The sequence below is a fragment of the Phyllopteryx taeniolatus genome, chromosome 1, assembly GCF_024500385.1.
Source record: "Phyllopteryx taeniolatus isolate TA_2022b chromosome 1, UOR_Ptae_1.2, whole genome shotgun sequence".
Lineage (NCBI taxonomy): Eukaryota > Metazoa > Chordata > Actinopteri > Syngnathiformes > Syngnathidae > Phyllopteryx > Phyllopteryx taeniolatus.
In genome coordinates, this window is record NC_084502.1 from 35,725,714 (window position 1) to 35,743,299 (window position 17,586).

Sequence of the window (17,586 nt, forward strand, 5' to 3'; positions counted from 1 at the left end):
TAGTCAAAAGAAAAATACAGGACAATGACGGAAAAATTTTATTTCAATGTACAAAATCGGCTTGACTTTAATCTTCATCTTCCTCCTCCTCTTCATCCTGGTTGATCTGGAAGTAGCGCAACTCATAGCTCTCCTTGGTGTTAGCCACCACACGCAACCAGTCGCGAAGATTGTTCTTTTTCAGGTACTTCTTGGTCAGATACTTTAGATACCTAAGAGACAAAACAAACGGGTCACTTACACAACAGGTCAAACTTCAAGCAAAAGTATAGAAATATTTGTATTAATTTGTGACAAAGTGCGAAACTATCGTGCCGATATAAGCCATTTGAGTGAATAAAATAAGACATTGCTCGTGTATTTCCCCACATTATCACAATGAATGCATTTGTCAAACAACCACATTACATGCCCCCCCCCCCCCCAAAAAAAGTGAGGAGGGTGATGTCAGACTGCATCCGGACTCCCTTTTATAGCGATACCGCATCAATGCTGTGTGTTTTCAGTACTGGTAATTTGAACTATTCTGACATGCAGTGTGCAATTCAGCAGATAATTCTCCAAACAGGCCAAATGTGCTTGTTTCAGGCCGTTTCTTTGTTCCTCCCAGTTGAAGTTTGTTAAAACTGACAGAAGACAATTGAAGCATCGATATGGTAATTGTAAAACTTCAAACAGCAACCCTGAGTGTTATATACTTCTAGTAATAGTAACTATTATGAAACGGGAAAAACAATGGATACAGCAAAAACCTATAGTAACAAAATAATGTGCAATTTTTCGCTACAGGCTGTCAGGCTCATGGGCTTTCCCGGGAGCGGCGCATCGAGGAAGGTGAGACCTGATGCTGCTTGACGCCTAAATGAAGCATGCATATTTATTACTGTGATGTATGTTTGAAGTGCTGGTCGATGTGTTCTGCAATTTACATTAGTTCTTCCAGCAAGCTACCTGCCTTCAATGCATGAGCCGCTAATCCCACATTTGTTGTCATGCTGAATGGTGGCACTGGCTCGAACCAAGGGAGTAACGAGCCCCCCTTATCTAAGACCACTTTGTCCTGCTTTTAAAATCTGTTGCAATTATCTGACAGCTAAAGTTAGTCTAATATTTACAACCAGATTTAGAATATTAATATCTTCAACTAAAAAGTTTGAAAACAAATCTACATAAAGTCCTTAAGATCCTTCTTGGGGATTATCAAATAAGTGAATCAATTGAACACTATTAACTGTAATTGATAACAGTAATCAAAATTTAACAGTTTACCATTTCAACCGCTTTTACACTCACATCTTGATGAAAAGTGTCACTCGTATCACTCTCCACTTTATACTTGGCTGACACTGACAGCAGTGCTACTGCTACTAACAAGCATCATTATGCAGTATTACATTTTGACAAGGCATGAAGTTGAATCAATAAGTCAATATGCTACTGTGATTTTTACAGTTCAATAGTAAAATAAAGATTTGTTCATATCAATTCATCATAACATTTAGGCCTGGCCTACAGAGGAATTATTTGTTGGCTATATCTAATGTTATTTTGGTTATACGATAGAATACATTATTTCTTGTTTAGTGAATAATGCTGAAGATAAATAAAAATCACATGCTAAATCGCAATATTTGTTTAAAAGAAACGAGTATTTTTGTTATATCGTTCGGACCTACTCATGATTGATGACTAGGTCATTTTAACGATGCCCGCATCATTAAAGCTTATTGGCTTCCCAGTGACGAGGACTGGCTACGTGTGGCTAAAGGTTTAGTTACATAAGCAGGCGTGGCTAGGAGATTTTTATACTGTTTAGCCACAGTGGCTAAGAGGTTCCATGACTGATGTGCCAACCCTGATATAGACACACACAAACAGTCCCCTCTGAAAGTATCAGATCAAAAGATGAATATGAGACAAAAGTTCAGAATTTCAGCTTTTTTTTCATGGTAATTACATCTAGATGTGTTAAACAACTCAGGACAGAGCACCTTTTGTTTGAAGCCACCCACTTTTCAAGTGAGCAAATACTGGAACATGTGACTATTCTCGTTGATTGTTTAAATATTAGATAGTACTTGCTTTGGGTTTCACCCATGAAAACTGCATTTGCTGTTAAACAAACATGAAGACCAGAGTTCTGTCTATAGGAGAAAAGCAAACCGTTTTGAAGCTGTGAGAAGAGGGAAAATCGATCAGAGCTATTGCACAAACATTGGGCATAGCCAATACAAAAATTTGCAATGTCCTGAAAAAGAAAATGGAGAAAGAAAGTCTCTACTAATGATCCAAAACACACAAGCTCCTCTGTGAAGCATGGTGGAGGTAATGTCATGACTTGGGCTTTTATGGCTGCTTCTAGAAGAGGCTCACTAGTCTTTATTGATGATGTAACTCGTAATGAATTCTGAAGTCTACAAAACCATTTTGTCTGGCAATTTACAGAAAAATGCATCCAAACTAATCGGGAGAAGCTTCATCATCAATCTCCGGACCTTAACCCAATATGGCATGCATTTTACCTCCTGATGACGAGACTGATGGGAAAACCCCCAGAAACAAACAAGAACTGAAAGAGGCTGCAGTAAAGGCCTGGAAAAGCATTTCAAATGAAGAATGGAACAGTCTCGTGAAGTCAATGGGTCGCAGGCTTGATGCAGTTATTACAAGGGTTATGCCACCAAATATTAAATGTTATTCATCCATCCATCCATATTCTGTCCTGCTTTTCCTCACTAGGGTCACGGGCGTGCTGGAGCTCATCCCAGCTATCTTCGGGCGAGAGGCGGGGTACACCCTGAACTGTTTGCCAGCCAATTGCAGGGCACACACAACCATTCACACCTACGGGCAATTTAGGTCAATCAACCTACCACGCATGTTTTTGGGATGTGGGAGGAAACCGGCGTGCCCGGAGAAAACCCACCCACATGCAAACTCCACACAGGTGAGGCCGGGATTTGAATCCCGGTTCTCAGAACTGTAAGGCAGATGTGCTAACCAGTCAGTCACCGTGCCACCTAAATGTTATTCACTTTAAGTTAATTTGATAATGTCTGTTCCAGTCCTTTTGCTCACTTTAAAAGTGGGTGGTTTCAAACAAAAGGTGCTCTCTGTCCTGAGTTGTACACAGATGTAAATGCCATAAAACAAAAGCTGGAATTCTGAACTTTTGTCTCCTATTCATTTTTTGATCTGAAACCCAAATATCTTCAGTATACACCAAAAACAAAGGAATTGACCTTCCCGTTCCAATACCTTTGGAGGGCCTGTGTGTGTGTGTATATGTATATGTATACACACACACACACACACAGGGATCTCATTTGACGTGCATCCTGAATCTGAGATGCGCAAAAATGAGCCAGACATATAAAGCATGGTGTATCTGCATCCAGAGACGCACACCATTGCTTACCCATGTATGTGTGTTGCTGAAGTGCTTCAGCGACTAGTTATAAGTATGAGTCCTGTATGGCCAATGGCGTTGGCTCCGTAGATGCACACAAATGGGACCCTTCAATGACCAAGTCAACTATTCATTCATGGCTTAAAGTACTCAGGCTTAGTGCCGGAAATCTGGCGTATGATTTCTTTTTACAAGACTCGTCCTATGTATGTGAGTGTTTTAAAAATAATAATAAATGCTGACGTGACATGCGAGCGAGTGCGGCAGATAGAGTTGTGCGTGCACCGTAAAAACATGTACAATACGGCTTGTAATTGTATGGCTCTTACATTTCACTCTCACTGCTACTGAGAGGGAGTTAGCTCACCAAGGGGGAAGGCGGCGCTGCTGTATTTATGGAATGATAACCCATCCTACTCTTCTTCTGATTGGATGGCACCAAGACAGGACTCATGGTTAGTGGATAAGGAGTCGCTGAAGCACTTCAGCAACACACACATACGTTGGTAAGCAATGCTGTGCGTCTGCGGACGCAGACTGATCACACTTTATGCGTCCCTGCTCATTTTTGCGCGTCTCAGACGCGGAACGCACATCAAACAAGGTCCCTGCTGTTGTACTACATTTGGATTTTATTTAGGAATATTCGTGACCGTAACGGAACCTAATTGTGTGGTGTCAAGTACAGTGATAGACCGATATGGTTTTTTTCAGGGCCGATACCGATTATTAGTATTCAAGGAGGCCGATAACCGAAAATTGGATTAGATGTTCGTTTTGCGGTGAAAAGGAAAATATTTGAAATAATAAAAACACCAACACTTCATTCAAATGCCTTTAAGCACATTTATTAAACAGCTTTTCAGATTTGTAAAAAAAAAAATTTGTCTCAGAAAATAGGTATGTTTGTGTTAAAATTCTAACAAAAAGTGCAGCGAACTCCCAGGATCACTAGCATGTCTTACCTTCCCCAAATTTCAATATAATTGAAATGTTAGTTTTACATAATAATAATAATAATATTTGTGTTTAAAGTTAAAAACCAAAAAGTGCAGGGAGTTCCCAGGATCAGGAGCTTCTCTTCTAAACTTAACTCCATATTTAAATAGTTCCCAAACAAACGTTTTATAAAAATAAATCAAAAAAGAGTTAGCGTTCTCACGTCCACCACTGGAGTGGGCCCCCTTAACACCTGTCGATCACTGGCTCCTTGAGGTACAGATGGAGCCCATCCTTAACGCAGCTACTAGCCAGCAGGTCACCAGTGTGATGTGCCAGCAGAGAGCTGAACATCTCATCAACTCGGCTGCGTAAGGATGCGTGTTCTCTCCATTGCCTACTGTGGGTGTTTCAGTCATTCTGATGTTATCATTGCCTAGTTCCCTATCAACCATTTTTCCAAGTGGTTAAAGCTCCCCCCAGAACTACTAATATGGTTGACGTGGCAAATTAGCAGCTCGCTGGGTGTTAGCCTGCGAGCTAACCTCTTTGCATTGTCTACTTGCGGGGATTAGCTCAAGGCAAGGCAATGTGCACCTTATGCATTTAATACACAAGGCAACTCAATGTGCTTTACATGATTGAAAGTACATTGACTGTAAGCAAATTCACACGATTAACACTATCAGGCACGTCTGCTGGGACTCCGAGCGAGCAGAGCTGCCGCATGTTTTATATGTCTCTGTATAACCTTTATGGGCTCATTTGAATGTTACAAGTAGTTTTGTGTTGTAGAGGACTAGGATATATTTCAATTTAGGTAGCATCTGCTGCCATAACTTACCTTTGAAACATATTTTCTCCCTGGACCATTTTGAAAAAAATTATCTTCTCTGTCCCATGTGTGTGAGACAGAGGATTGTGCATGCATTGCACAGCTTATTGTACGCTGATTGGCTGTGTACAGGTAACCAATCAGGTGGTGCTCTGGGCGGGACAATTGTGGAGAGAGAAGTCACAGACAGTGAGGTTCACAGCGGCTGCATCAGAGCCTAAATAACCCAGTATTAAAGTTATCAGCCGTCGGATGAAAAAAAGGGCAGATGCCGATATGCGCCAAAATGCCAAATATCGGCTCCGATAAACGGTCTATCACTAGTTGAGTGATTGGTTGTCGGTGTGACGTGTTACCTTTTAGAGAAGGGCACCTCTGAGGAGACTGTAATCTTACTCTTGCTCCTCTCGATGGACACCACACCTCCGCCGAGGTTGCCCGCTTTGCCGTTGACCTTGATACGCTCCTGGAGGAACTGCTCCTGCAACCAAATTTTGCACAAAATTACACACTGGAAACTTTGGTTCTCAATGACCACATTGTATTTTTTTTCCCAAATAAATCAAACAGATGGTCCAGGTCATGTTACAATGTGGATGTAAAATATGGACAATAGCTTATTTTGATCATTCTCATGTCGAAATATATGTATACTTAACGATCCAATTATTTAAGAAAAACATCTACATGTATTTTGTGTAATTTTGTTAATCAAATTAAAATGTTACATTAATTGACTAATATTTTTATTTCCCTAAATACAATGAATAAATTAACCAATTATTAAAAACAGGGGTGTCAAACAAATTTTTGTCATAGGCCACATCATAGCAGCTATGCCAGAGCTGTCAACCTATAAAAATTCAACTTCCAGAAGAATGTCAAAATTTCTCTGAATTTCCGGTTTTAATTATGTCTTTAATATTTGTCATTTTGTTTTTGTTACATCAATCTTGTAATGGCGGACGCAGTTGCAGCCTGAATCAAAGTACCAGTATAAGAGATTTCGACATTACATCAAAAATATCTGTCTATAGATTAATTCACATTTTTCCAATGCTGTCTTCAACCTTGGTAACAAAAAAAAGCAAGTCTACTAAAGCAGACTACCGTATTTTCACAAATATAAGGCGCACTTAAAAGTCAAAAATATAATGCGGCTGCGTTGTGACTTTGATGAGCGCTCCGCTTGACTGACTGGAAGCATTTCCTGCCGTCACGCTCCTTCTATAGAGGAAAGGCAGAAGTGACTGAGGACAGCATGCGGACGTAAAGGGGGAAGGGTGCGCGTGAAGGAGGACGCTAAAGGCACGCCCCCAGCAGGTATATAGTTCCGGTATGTGCATTGGTTTGGCTAAGGACCCCCGAAAATGGCACCTACGAAGAGACACGCTTACGAAGCACAGTTTAAACTGCAAGTTATCAGTTACGCGGAGGAACATGGGAATCGAGCAGCCGCGAGAGAATTCAAGATCAAATTCAATTCAAGAACTCCAACCGCTGGACATCGGTGTAAACGGGGCGTTCAAAGTGAACTTCACATTGTCCAGCTGCCTTGTGTCAACCGTCGAGACCTTCAAGTTCCTGGGAATTACAGTCTCTCAGGACCTGAAGTGGGCGACCAACATCAACTCAGTCCTCAAAAAGGCCCAGCAGAGGATGTACTTCCTGCGGCTTCTGAGAAAGCACGGCCTGCCACGGGAGCTGCTGAGGCAGTTCTACACAGCGGTCATCGAATCAGTCCTGTGTTCTTCCATCACAGTCTGGTTTGGTGCTGCTACAAAAAAGGACAAACTCCGACTGCAACGGACAATCAAAACTGCTGAAAGGATTGTCGGTACCCCCCTACCCACCCTTGAGGACTTGCACGCTGCTAGAACTAAGACAAGAGCGTGCAAAATCCTCTCGGACCCTCCGCACCCCGGTCACCAGCTCTTCCAGCTACTTCCCTCAGGTAGGCGCTACCGATCAATGCAAACTAGAACTAGCAGACATTCCAACAGCTTCTTCCCTCTTGCGATCAACTTCTTAAACACCTAACCTACAATTCCATTACAACATGCTGGCAATTTTTTGACTTGAGTTGGTTGTCACATTTCTGTGGGGCCAATTATGTATTACTCGTGCACTCACTGTAGTTGTCTCGCCATGCTGCACTATTTGCATATACTGGCCACTCATGCCAGAGTAGCATCTGCTCCATTTGCACACTGATTGAGGAGTATCTGCAACATTTGCACAACCAACATTGTCCCACATTATCGCACTACTCGTCACTTTAAACCGCATACACTCCTTGAAGTCTCGGCACCCTTTGCACAATGGTCAGTCATTGCACCGGACTACTGCAATATTAGTCATTCGAACTGCTCTAAGTGCTAGAGGACTCTGCATCTTTTTGCACAATTGTCAAAAAAAAAGAATAATTAAAAGTATCGGCATTACCAGATAACTAGCAACCCTTTACTGCTCAGTGACTGATTTTTTTTTTAATGTCAATGTCTTTCTGTCTCCAAAGTGTTCTGTAAATTGACTGTCTGTTGACGTACTAGAGCGGCTCCAACTACCGGAGACAAATTCCTTGTGTGTTTTTGGACATACTTGGCAAATAAAGATGATTCTGATTCTGAAGTTGCGAGTGGCGTGGAAGCGATGGATGACAGATGGCGAACAAAGTGTTACTAAGACTAGAAGGCAGCGCCGGGCGAGTTGTGCCACAATTTGTGAATGGATTGTGGATGCTTGGGCTAACGTGTCTGCTTGCACTGTTGTTTGAGCTTTTGCGAAAGCCGGCATCATTGCTGAATAGCCACTCGGCAACGAGACTGACTCAGACAATGACAAGAGGGAACCTGGCATATTTGATGGTGAACTTGCCCAGCTGTTCATTTCAGATATAGAAGAAGAGGACTTTGATGGATTTGTGGATGAGGATTGATCAAAAAAATAACATGAGTATTTAACATTGTTAAATACGTCAATAAAGTACAACCAAACTCAGTTTTGCTCCCGCTGCCTTTTTAAAAACATTGTTTTAGCGTGCATGCATGCTACTGTATGTTTTAAGCTAGCGTATGTTTTACCATACCAATAATACGGTGTGCCTTATGTATGTGTTAAATACAGAAATAGACCCCGTAACTGAGACTGCACCTTGTAATACGGTGCGCACTATGGTCATGTAAATACGGTAATCAGATTATTATTATTAATCAGTTTATTTGAAAGGCGACAATGCAATTTCATAATACACATGAAATACACATGGTTAAAAAAGACAGAATTAGCCAGAAGGCTAGTTTTCATCTGTAGTCCCTGGCCATGATGTAAAAAAGCAGTAAAATACATCTACAAGACAATATAATACAGGATACATAATCAAAGACTTACTATACTATTAAGAGAGAATAAAACCTCAAATCATTCGATCATAACACACAAAAAAACATCATCATCAGGCTGACTTACTGAAAGTGCTCCTGCGCAGAGGAATGAGACAGTCACCTCTGACAGAGCCACAAGTGACACGCTCAGAGCTGTTTCTTTGGCTGATGAACTCAGCCAGAGGAGCTGGAGCCAAATCATGCAGTACTTTATAAATCAAATTTAAATCTGCAAATATGTGAAGACTGTCCCAGTTTAAAAGACTATTTTTTTTTTTTTAATTGCACAGTGATGATAGTGCCTTGTTTTTTTATCCATCACTTTAATTACTTGTTTGTACAAAACCTCCAATGTTTTTTTTGCATTCTGACCAGCCTGGGACCAACTGGTTATGCAATAGTTAAAGTGACTAAGAATCATTGAATGTAAGTAAATTTTTGCGGCTTCAGTTGACATTTCATTTCTCAAACATCAAAATAAAAACTCAGCAATCTATTTTCCAAACAAACAAATAACACTGCTCATACAGACCCTTTCCAAACAATTTGAAAATCATGGAAAAGTCCATCCATCCATTTTCTGTACCGCTTTATCCTCATAAGGATCGCGGGCGTGCTGGAGCCTATATCATCGAAAGGTTTGTTTCCATAATTCCATTCAAAAAGTTAAACTTTCATAGATGATGGATTCAGGGCCCACAATTTTAAAAAATTCAAGTATTTGTTTATTTTTAGCCGGCACGGTGATCGACTGTTTAGCACATCCACCTCACAGTTCTGGGGACCGGGGTTTAAATCCCAACCCCTGCCTGTGAGGAGTTTGCATGTTCTCCCCGTGCCTGGGTGGGTTTTCTCCGGTTTCCTCCCACATCCCAAAAACATGCGTGGTAGGTTTATTGGAGACTCTAAATTGCCCGTAGGTGTGAATGTGATTGTGAATGTTTGTTTCTATGTGCCCTGCAATTGGCTGGCGACCAGTTCAGGGTGTACCCTGCCTCCCGCCCAACGATAGCTGGGATAGGCACCAGCACGCCCGCGACCCTAGTGAGGATAAGCGGTAAAGGAAATGGATGGATGGGTGGATGTTTATTTTTACATAATTTGGTCTTCCACCTCATAAAACCTACGAAATCAGGAATTCAAAAATTTTTAATACTCTGAAGAAAGCAGGCCAAATTTTGCAGGCCATAAATCTTTTAAACTGAGTGTCACAGACTAATCATCTACTAAACTCACTAAACCTGCACATGTTTCCACAGGTGTCATTAGTTTGGTTCAATTGTCTCAGTTGGGTTCAATATGGGGAAGACTGCTGACTTGATGGTTGTGCAGAAAACCATCATTGACACCCACCATAAGGAGAAAAGATCTCAAAAATAAATTGCAAAAGAAGATGGATGCTGACAGTGCGCTGTATCAAAGTACATTAACAGAGTATTAAGAAGAAGGGGGAAATGTGGCCGGAAAAGGTGCCCAAGTGACAGGGACGACCGCAGCTTTGAGAAGATTGTCAACCAACGGCGATTCAGAAATATGGGGAGCTTCATAAGGGGTGGACTGAGGCTGGTGTCGGTGCATCAAGAACCACCACATACTGTAGAATTCCATGTGTCAAGCCACTCCTGAACCAAAAACAACGTCAGAAGCTTCTGTGATAGGCTAAGGAGAAAAAGTACTGGTCTGTTGCCCAGTGGTCCTAAGTCCTCTTTTCAGATGCAAGTAAATTTTTCCATTTAATTTTGAAATTAATGTCCCAGGGTCTGGGGGAAAACTGGAGAGGCACAAAAGTCAAGCTGCTTAAAGTCCAGTTTTAAATTTCCACAGTCAGTTATGGTTTGCGGAGCCATGTCATTTGCTGGTGTGGGTCCACTGTCTTTTATCAAGTCCACAGTCAACACAGCTGTCTACTAGGAAATTTTAAAGCACTTCATGCTTCCTGCTGCCGACCAGCTTTTTGGAGACAATGATTTTATTTTCCAGCAGGATTTGGCACCTTCCCACAAAGCCAAAACTACCAATACCTGGTTTAATAGCCATGGAATAACCGTACTTGATCGGCCAGCAAACACGCCTGACTTGAACACCATTTAAATTTAATGGGGTGTTGTCAAGAGGAAGATGAGGGAACAGAAACCCCGAAATGCAGGCGATCTGAGGGCCAATATCAAAGCAACTTGGGCTACAATAACACCTGGACTGCACCAAAGGCTGATCACCTCCATGCCACGCTGCCTTGATGCTATAATTAATGCAAAAGGAGGCCCAACAAAGTACTGAGGGTATATTACTTCAATACAGTTTTCAGGCAGCCAACAGTTCTGCATTTAAGATCCGTTTTTGTTGATCACATGAAATATTCTAATTTTGTAAAATACTGGATTTGTTTATTTTTTTTGTCTTTCTGCCATAATCATCAAAATTTAAACAAATAAAGGCTGGAAATATTTCACTTTGTGTCTGGTGAACTAATACAACATACAAGTTTCCCTTTTTGAAACAAATTATTGAAATAAATGGACTTTCCCTTGATACAAATGTTTTTTTGGCACACAGCTGTCGTTTCCCCACTTTGTTTAAGATCACCCAAAAAATGTAAATAGACAAATATAACCCAAATGAACTTAAAATGCTGTTTTAAATGGTGACTTCATTTATTAAGGAAAATAAAACTACTCAAAGTTACCTGGGACTGTGTGAAAAAGTAATAGCCCCCTAAACCTAGGAACTGGTTGCGCCACCTTTTCTAGAACTGGCAGTAAGTCTTTCACATCTCTGTGGAGATATTTTGGCCCACGCTTCCTTGCAGAACTATTTGAATTCCGCAAAAATGGGAAGGTTTTCAAGCATGAACAGCCTTTTTAAGGTCATGCCACTGCATTTCAATCTGATTCAAGTCTGGACTTTGACTAGGCCACTCCAAAACCTTCATTTTGTTTTTTAAAGACTTTTAGAAGTTGACTTGCTGCTGAACATTCTCCTTCAGGATTTTATGTTAAAGATAAAGATTCATGGTTCCATCAGTCACAACAAGTTGTCCTGGTGGTGAAGGACCTAAGCAGCCCAAGACCATCACACTTCCACCACCATGTTTGAGTGTTGGTATGATGTTATATTTCTGAAATGTTGTGGTACATTAATGCCAGATGTAACGAGACACACACCTTCCAATAAGCTCAACCTTTATCTCGTCAGTCCATACATTCTCACAAACGTCTTGGGAATCATTCAGATGTTTTTTTTTTTTTTTTTGCAAAAGTAAGACGAGCCTTTATGTTCTTTTTGGTCAGCATAGTTTTCGCCTTGGAACTCTGCCATGTATGCCATTTTTCCACCGTCTCTTCCTTATTATTGTGTCATAAACACTGACCTAAACTGAGGAAAGGGAGGCCTGCAGTTCTTTAGAAGTTGTCCTGAGTTCCTTTGTGGTCTCCTGGATAAGTCATTGCTGTTCTCTTGTGAGAAACTTTGTAGGCCGGCCACTCCTGGGAAGGTTCACCACTGTTCCATGTTCTCTCCATGTGAGGATAATGGCTCTCCCCATGTTCGCTGGAATCCTAAAGCTTTAAAAATGGCTTTTGTAACCTTTTCCATACTGATAGATGTCAATTACTTTATTTTCCGACTGTTCTGGAATTTCTTTGGATTGTGTAATTTTGTTGCAGCTTTTTTAGATATTTTGTCAGACTTGATTTTGTCGGGACAGATTCTGTTTAAGTAATTTCTTGATTGAACAGATCTGGAGGTAGTCACTCAGGTGTAATCAGTGAAAATTAACCAAAAACAGTGATTAGCCACATTTAATTCATGATTTAACAAAGGGGTAATTACTTTTTCACACAGGGCCAGGTAACTTTGAATAGTTCTTTTTCCTTAATAAATGAAATCACCATTTAAAACAGCATTTTAAGTTCACTTGGATTATATTTGTCTGATATGTATGTATTTTGTTTGATGATCTTAAACATTAAAATGAGGAAACTATACAAAAATATAAGAATTTGAAAAGGGGGCCAATACTTTTTCACAGCACTGTAAGTTAATATTGCAATATATAACATTACCGTGAATGGATGCAATTTATACCTTGATATGGATTTTAGGTCATATCGCCCACCCCTAGCGATAACATGTTCAACGTGGCTTGGGGAGTTTTTGACGACGCACTTACAGTTTGGTAGTCTGGGTCTTGTCGATTACGTGATTTCCATCTCTGTTCTCAAACGAGTAGCTTGCTTACTGCTGACCTAAAACAGCTTGGAGGTTCTGTAATTTCAGTTTTTTGTTTTGGTTTTTTTTTAAGGTCAGAGGCTTGTTTCCTTCTCTATCTTTACATAATTGAACTAGCATTAGCGATAGCTACAGTTTTGCTCACTCCGGTCGGAATGCCCTCTTGATAATGTTACTGTGGGGTGGCCCGGAGGGCAAACTTTGCCCAGCCCCGCTGTAATAGGTCGCGCAATAAGCAAAAACTTACAAAGTTGGCGGCGTCCATGATGCCATCTTCAACAGGATGGGTGCAGTCCAGTGTGAACTTCAGGACCTGCTTCTTCTTCTTACCACCTTTCCCAGTGTTCTGCTTCTTTTGCTTCAATGAAAAGAAAAAAGAAAAAAAAACTATTACATGCGTATTCTGCATAGAGCAGTGTTTCTTAACCTTGTTGAAGGTACGGAACCCCGTAACTTTCATCTGGAGTTCACTGAACCCTTCCCAATTTGAAAAATAAAATATTGCTTATTTCAAATTTAAAACAGGTATATATTTTATTGTCTGTGTAGATTCTCAGTCATCCAGATCATGCACAAAATGTACTGCGCATCGGTTGCACACAAAATCATTGTGATTAAAGAACAAAACCAACAAAACATTAATTTCACACAAAAAAATTCAATTAAATGAATATTTACTGTAAGTGAATGTGAATTTTGCTGTTGCCATTCCACTTGGTAAGTGCCACTCTCATATAGGAAGAATGGACTTCGTTCTGAAAACTGTTCCTTTTCTTTATGTTATTTCTACAATCCTCGAAAAGGGTTCATAGTTAAGAATAGATTTTTTTGGGCTCTTTTTTATTATTGGATGCGCTGTCTGATGCCACAGCAATACTATCAACTTAAGTGTATCATTGAAATGTTGTTAAATAAAGATGGTTTAAAAAAGAACAAAGCATTTCAACTCGAGGCACAGCGCTGCAATGGTAAACTCCCACCTTGACGCAGCGTTGCGTTTTGAACGGTATGAACACGGTATTCAAAATGCAGTGTAAAAAGGCTTTTACAGATACATCCACGCATGCACAAACGTTGTGTGTCAAGTCCTCCATTGAACCCCAGCCTCACCGAACCCCGGGTGTTTGATCGAACCCAGGTTAAGAACCACTGGCATAGAGCTTGAAGTTGCACAGCTTTTTGTCACATTTAGACAGCAACACAAAGCCCACAGGGCGATATGGAGAAAACAAAACAAAAACTTAGATATTTTTTATTTTACCATAACGAGAATTTGACAATTATATTATTATTATATTATATATTAAAATTTTAAAAAGGACATTTATTGATAGTGTTTCAGAACAACAGTTCTTTTCTATTTTGTAAAGTTGTTCTTACAGCTACTACAAAAGATTGCACAAGAATATTGTATGGCAATATTTCAACAATTAATATCTTAATAACCAAGTTATTTCCAGGATGTAAACAGGAAAATGTACCTCATCTCAAAAGTATAACTGATTTTGTATGTGTGCACATGTACACCCCCCAAATTGACATTACACATTTAAAAAACAAAATCCCAATACAACACTAAACACAGTTCATTTTTTGCACCACCACTATTTTGAGGATTTTTAAGCGATCGTTTACATGGGTTTTATACATTATAATTACTTACTCTAATGCCCTTTCATGTGGGAAAGGAGAACGAGTCACCGATTTACTGTTTATTAAATGCTGGGATAGTAAATCACACAATACTGAGAAAGTAAAGTAGCCCTGCTGCAATTCGTGAAAATCCATGACTCATGTTCGAATTGTGCATAATGTTACAGAGACTTACTGTAATAATATATACAGCAGCTGAAATAAGTCTTTAACACGTCACCATTTTGCTCACTAAATATATTTCCAAAGGTGCTATTGACCTGAAAACTTCACCAGATGTTGGGAAAATGTGAAAGGACACAGGGAAAAAGTATTGAACACGAAGGGAGGTGCAAAATGGCATGGAAAGCCAAGACAACAGCTAAAATCTATCAATAATCAAACCGCGATCCAGCCCCTTGTCAGTGCAAATTAATATCAGCTGGTTAAGTCCTAATTGATGGCCTACAAAAAGGTCGCATTGCCAAGGAGTGAGTCAAGACACATCTCATGATGGGTAAGAGCAGAGGTGTCAAGATCATGGCAAAGTAATTGTTGCAAAACGATGGCACTGGTTACAGGCGCATATCTAAGCTTCTGAATGTTCCAGTGAACACGGTTGGGGCCATAATACGTAAGTGGAAAGCCAACCATACCACCATAAATTTGCCTCGATCAGGTGTTCTTCGCTAGATTTATGACAGAGGAGTGCAAAGAATAATCAGAAGAGATGTCCAAAAGCCAAGGACCACCTGTGGAGAGCTTCAAAAAGACCTGGAATTAGCAGGTACTGTTGTCACAAGGAAAGCAGTAAGTAATGTACTCCGCCACCATGGCCTTTATGCACGCTCAGCATGCAAGACCCCATTGCTGCAAAAAACGTCAAAGCTCATTTATAGTTTGCTGAACAACATTTGGACAAGCCAGTTAAATACTGGGAGAACATAGTCTGGTTGGATGAGAGCAAAAATTTACTGTTTAGATGTCATAATGCACACCACGTTTTGAGGAGAAATGGCACTGCATATCACCCTAAAAACACCATACCAACAGTGAATTTCAGAGGTGGGAACATGATGGTGTTGGCTTTACAGCAAATGGCACTGGTAAAGTTCACATTATTGAAGGAAGGATGAATGACGTGTTAAATACTTATTTCAGCCGCTGTATACCTTTTTTAAGAATAAAATGTATGCCTGTTTTTCAATGACGACTTTGGCCTACTACACTATTTTAATGTTGGTCATGATGGTGGTATTTAAAAAAATAAATAAATAAATAAACACCTCACTGAGCTCGGGGTAGTGATTCTCAAAGTGTGGTACACAGGCCAGTGGCACACCAACTCCAGTTACGTTGTACTTAACCTTTGTTCAATACATTTGCATCTTATCTTTAAGTATTGTTTTTAACCATTTATTTATTTACAACTTTTATTTGAATTTTATTAGTGCAATACATTTTAACAGAACCTTTTTAAATTCCCTATATTAAAGCACACCATTAATGTTCAAACTGTGTTGTACTGTCTTAATATGCTTTTTAGGAATATAATCCGTTTTGTTATTGGTGAACACCTAGGCCTACTTCGCTACTGTAGTTATTCTGTCATGGTGGTGGAAAGGTATTTTTTTTAGGTGGTACCTAGCTGGTCTGAGAGCCACTAACGACATCTCGTTACGCAGATATTCAAATTTAAAATTTTAATTTTTATTTCACACCCTTTACAATGCCTTACTATTTGGAAAAGGAGTTGCTCAAACTTGGTTAGTAAAAATGTCATATCATAAAACTAATATAGAATTTAGGACAAGCGACGACAGTGCATCCTTGTCGAATGCAACTACTCGTTATGTTGCCGACAGTTAGCTCAACGCCGTAAGGCAGCATTAGGAACTCTGGAATGACACAAACAATGCTTTAAAAAAAAAAAACACACACACACACACACACACATTGTCATTAACAGTCATTGGAGCGCTGTTTAGGGGCGCGTTTAGTCAATCCGGTCGTTTCTGATTAGAGGCCAAAACGTGGGGAGTTTAGGAAGCAGAAGCTAACGTTAGCAACGGGCCGCAAAAATAACTGAGCTACTTATGAGCTCGTTAATAGGCCTCCTCAAATACTCTGTTTAGACACTGACCATTGTTAGACAACAATGACAACGGCCTCGTGGTCATTTTCCAGTTTGACACGGGACACGAAACAGTTTGAGTAGATTGTTGACACGCGTTTCTACTCACAATGGGCGCCATGGCGAAGAAGCTCGCAGAGAGAGCGAGCGGGGACTGCGCATGCGTTTACAATGCCAACAAGTCAATTGTCGAATCATTGATTCCATCTACAATCCAAGGAGACGTCACTTCTTTTTGTCTGGACTTATTGCACACTCGTGTACTTTCAAAATTCCAGAAAAGTGCGAACGTACACGAAGCGCGTTCTCAGTAAGGCGTAGTTATATCACTTATAATGAAAAGTGTGATAAATCTGGGATAGCTTGACGTTACCTCATGTAATGAATGCGAATAAACTCCAAATGATTCAGTCAAACAATATATTGACGAGAACACTAATAAGATGCTGTGGGTATATGAATACTTGCACTCTTGTCCTTCTTTATGTAATGCAACACGATTACCAGCGTATAATTCTTCTTTTCCTTTCGGCTTGTCCCTTTAGGGGTCGCCACAGCACGACATCCTTTTCCATGTAACCCTATCTCCTGCATCCTCCTCTCGAAGACTAACTTCCCTAATGTCTTCCCTCACGACATCCATCAACCTTGTCTTTGGTCATTCTCTAGCTTTCTTGCCTGGCAGCTCCATCGTCATCATCCTTCTAACAATATACACACTATTTCTCCTCTGGACGTGTCCAAACCATCGAAGTCTGCTCTCTCTAACTTTTTCTCCAAAACATCGAACCTCGGCTGTCCCTCTGATGAGCTCATTTCTAATTTTATCCAACCTGATCACTCCGAGAGCGAACCTCAACATCTTCGTTTCCGCCACCTCCAGCTCTGCTTCCTGTTGTCTCTTCAGTGCCACTGTCTCTAATCCGTACATCATGGCTGGCCTCACCCCTGTTTTATAAACTTTGCCCTTCATCCTAGCAGAGACTCTTTTGTCACATAACACACCTAACACCTTCCTCCACCCGTT

The 17,586-nt window shown here is 40.4% G+C and overlaps 1 protein-coding gene across 2 annotated transcripts; it reads right to left on the reverse strand.

Annotated features, from left to right (window-relative positions):
* Positions 1 to 23: 23 nt before the first annotated feature.
* LOC133486555 (large ribosomal subunit protein eL22) lies at positions 24 to 16,773 on the reverse strand. Of its 2 annotated transcripts, none has more exons than XM_061791902.1 (4): positions 16,669 to 16,773; positions 13,041 to 13,151; positions 5,540 to 5,664; positions 24 to 212 (listed from the first exon to the last, which is right to left on the reverse strand). In XM_061791902.1, the coding sequence occupies exons 1-4, from the start codon at positions 16,678 to 16,680 to the stop codon at positions 68 to 70; spliced, it is 393 nt and encodes a 130-aa protein (XP_061647886.1). In that variant the 5' UTR covers positions 16,681 to 16,773; the 3' UTR covers positions 24 to 67. The 2 variants fall into 2 exon arrangements, with proteins under 2 accessions (XP_061647886.1, XP_061647895.1); XM_061791911.1 differs by lacking the exon at positions 16,669 to 16,773 and adding an exon at positions 16,569 to 16,587.
* Between the last annotated feature and the right edge of the window lie 813 nt (positions 16,774 to 17,586).

Excerpts from the sequence above, each read along its gene's own strand:
- LOC133486555 (XM_061791902.1), bottom strand. Across the intron at positions 5,665-13,040 it reads TCATGGACGCCGCCAACTTT|GAGCAGTTCCTCCAGGAGCG; the intron begins GTAAGTTTTTGC and ends ATTTGGTTGCAG. Across the intron at positions 213-5,539 it reads GAGGTGCCCTTCTCTAAAAG|GTATCTAAAGTATCTGACCA; the intron begins GTAACACGTCAC and ends TTTGTCTCTTAG.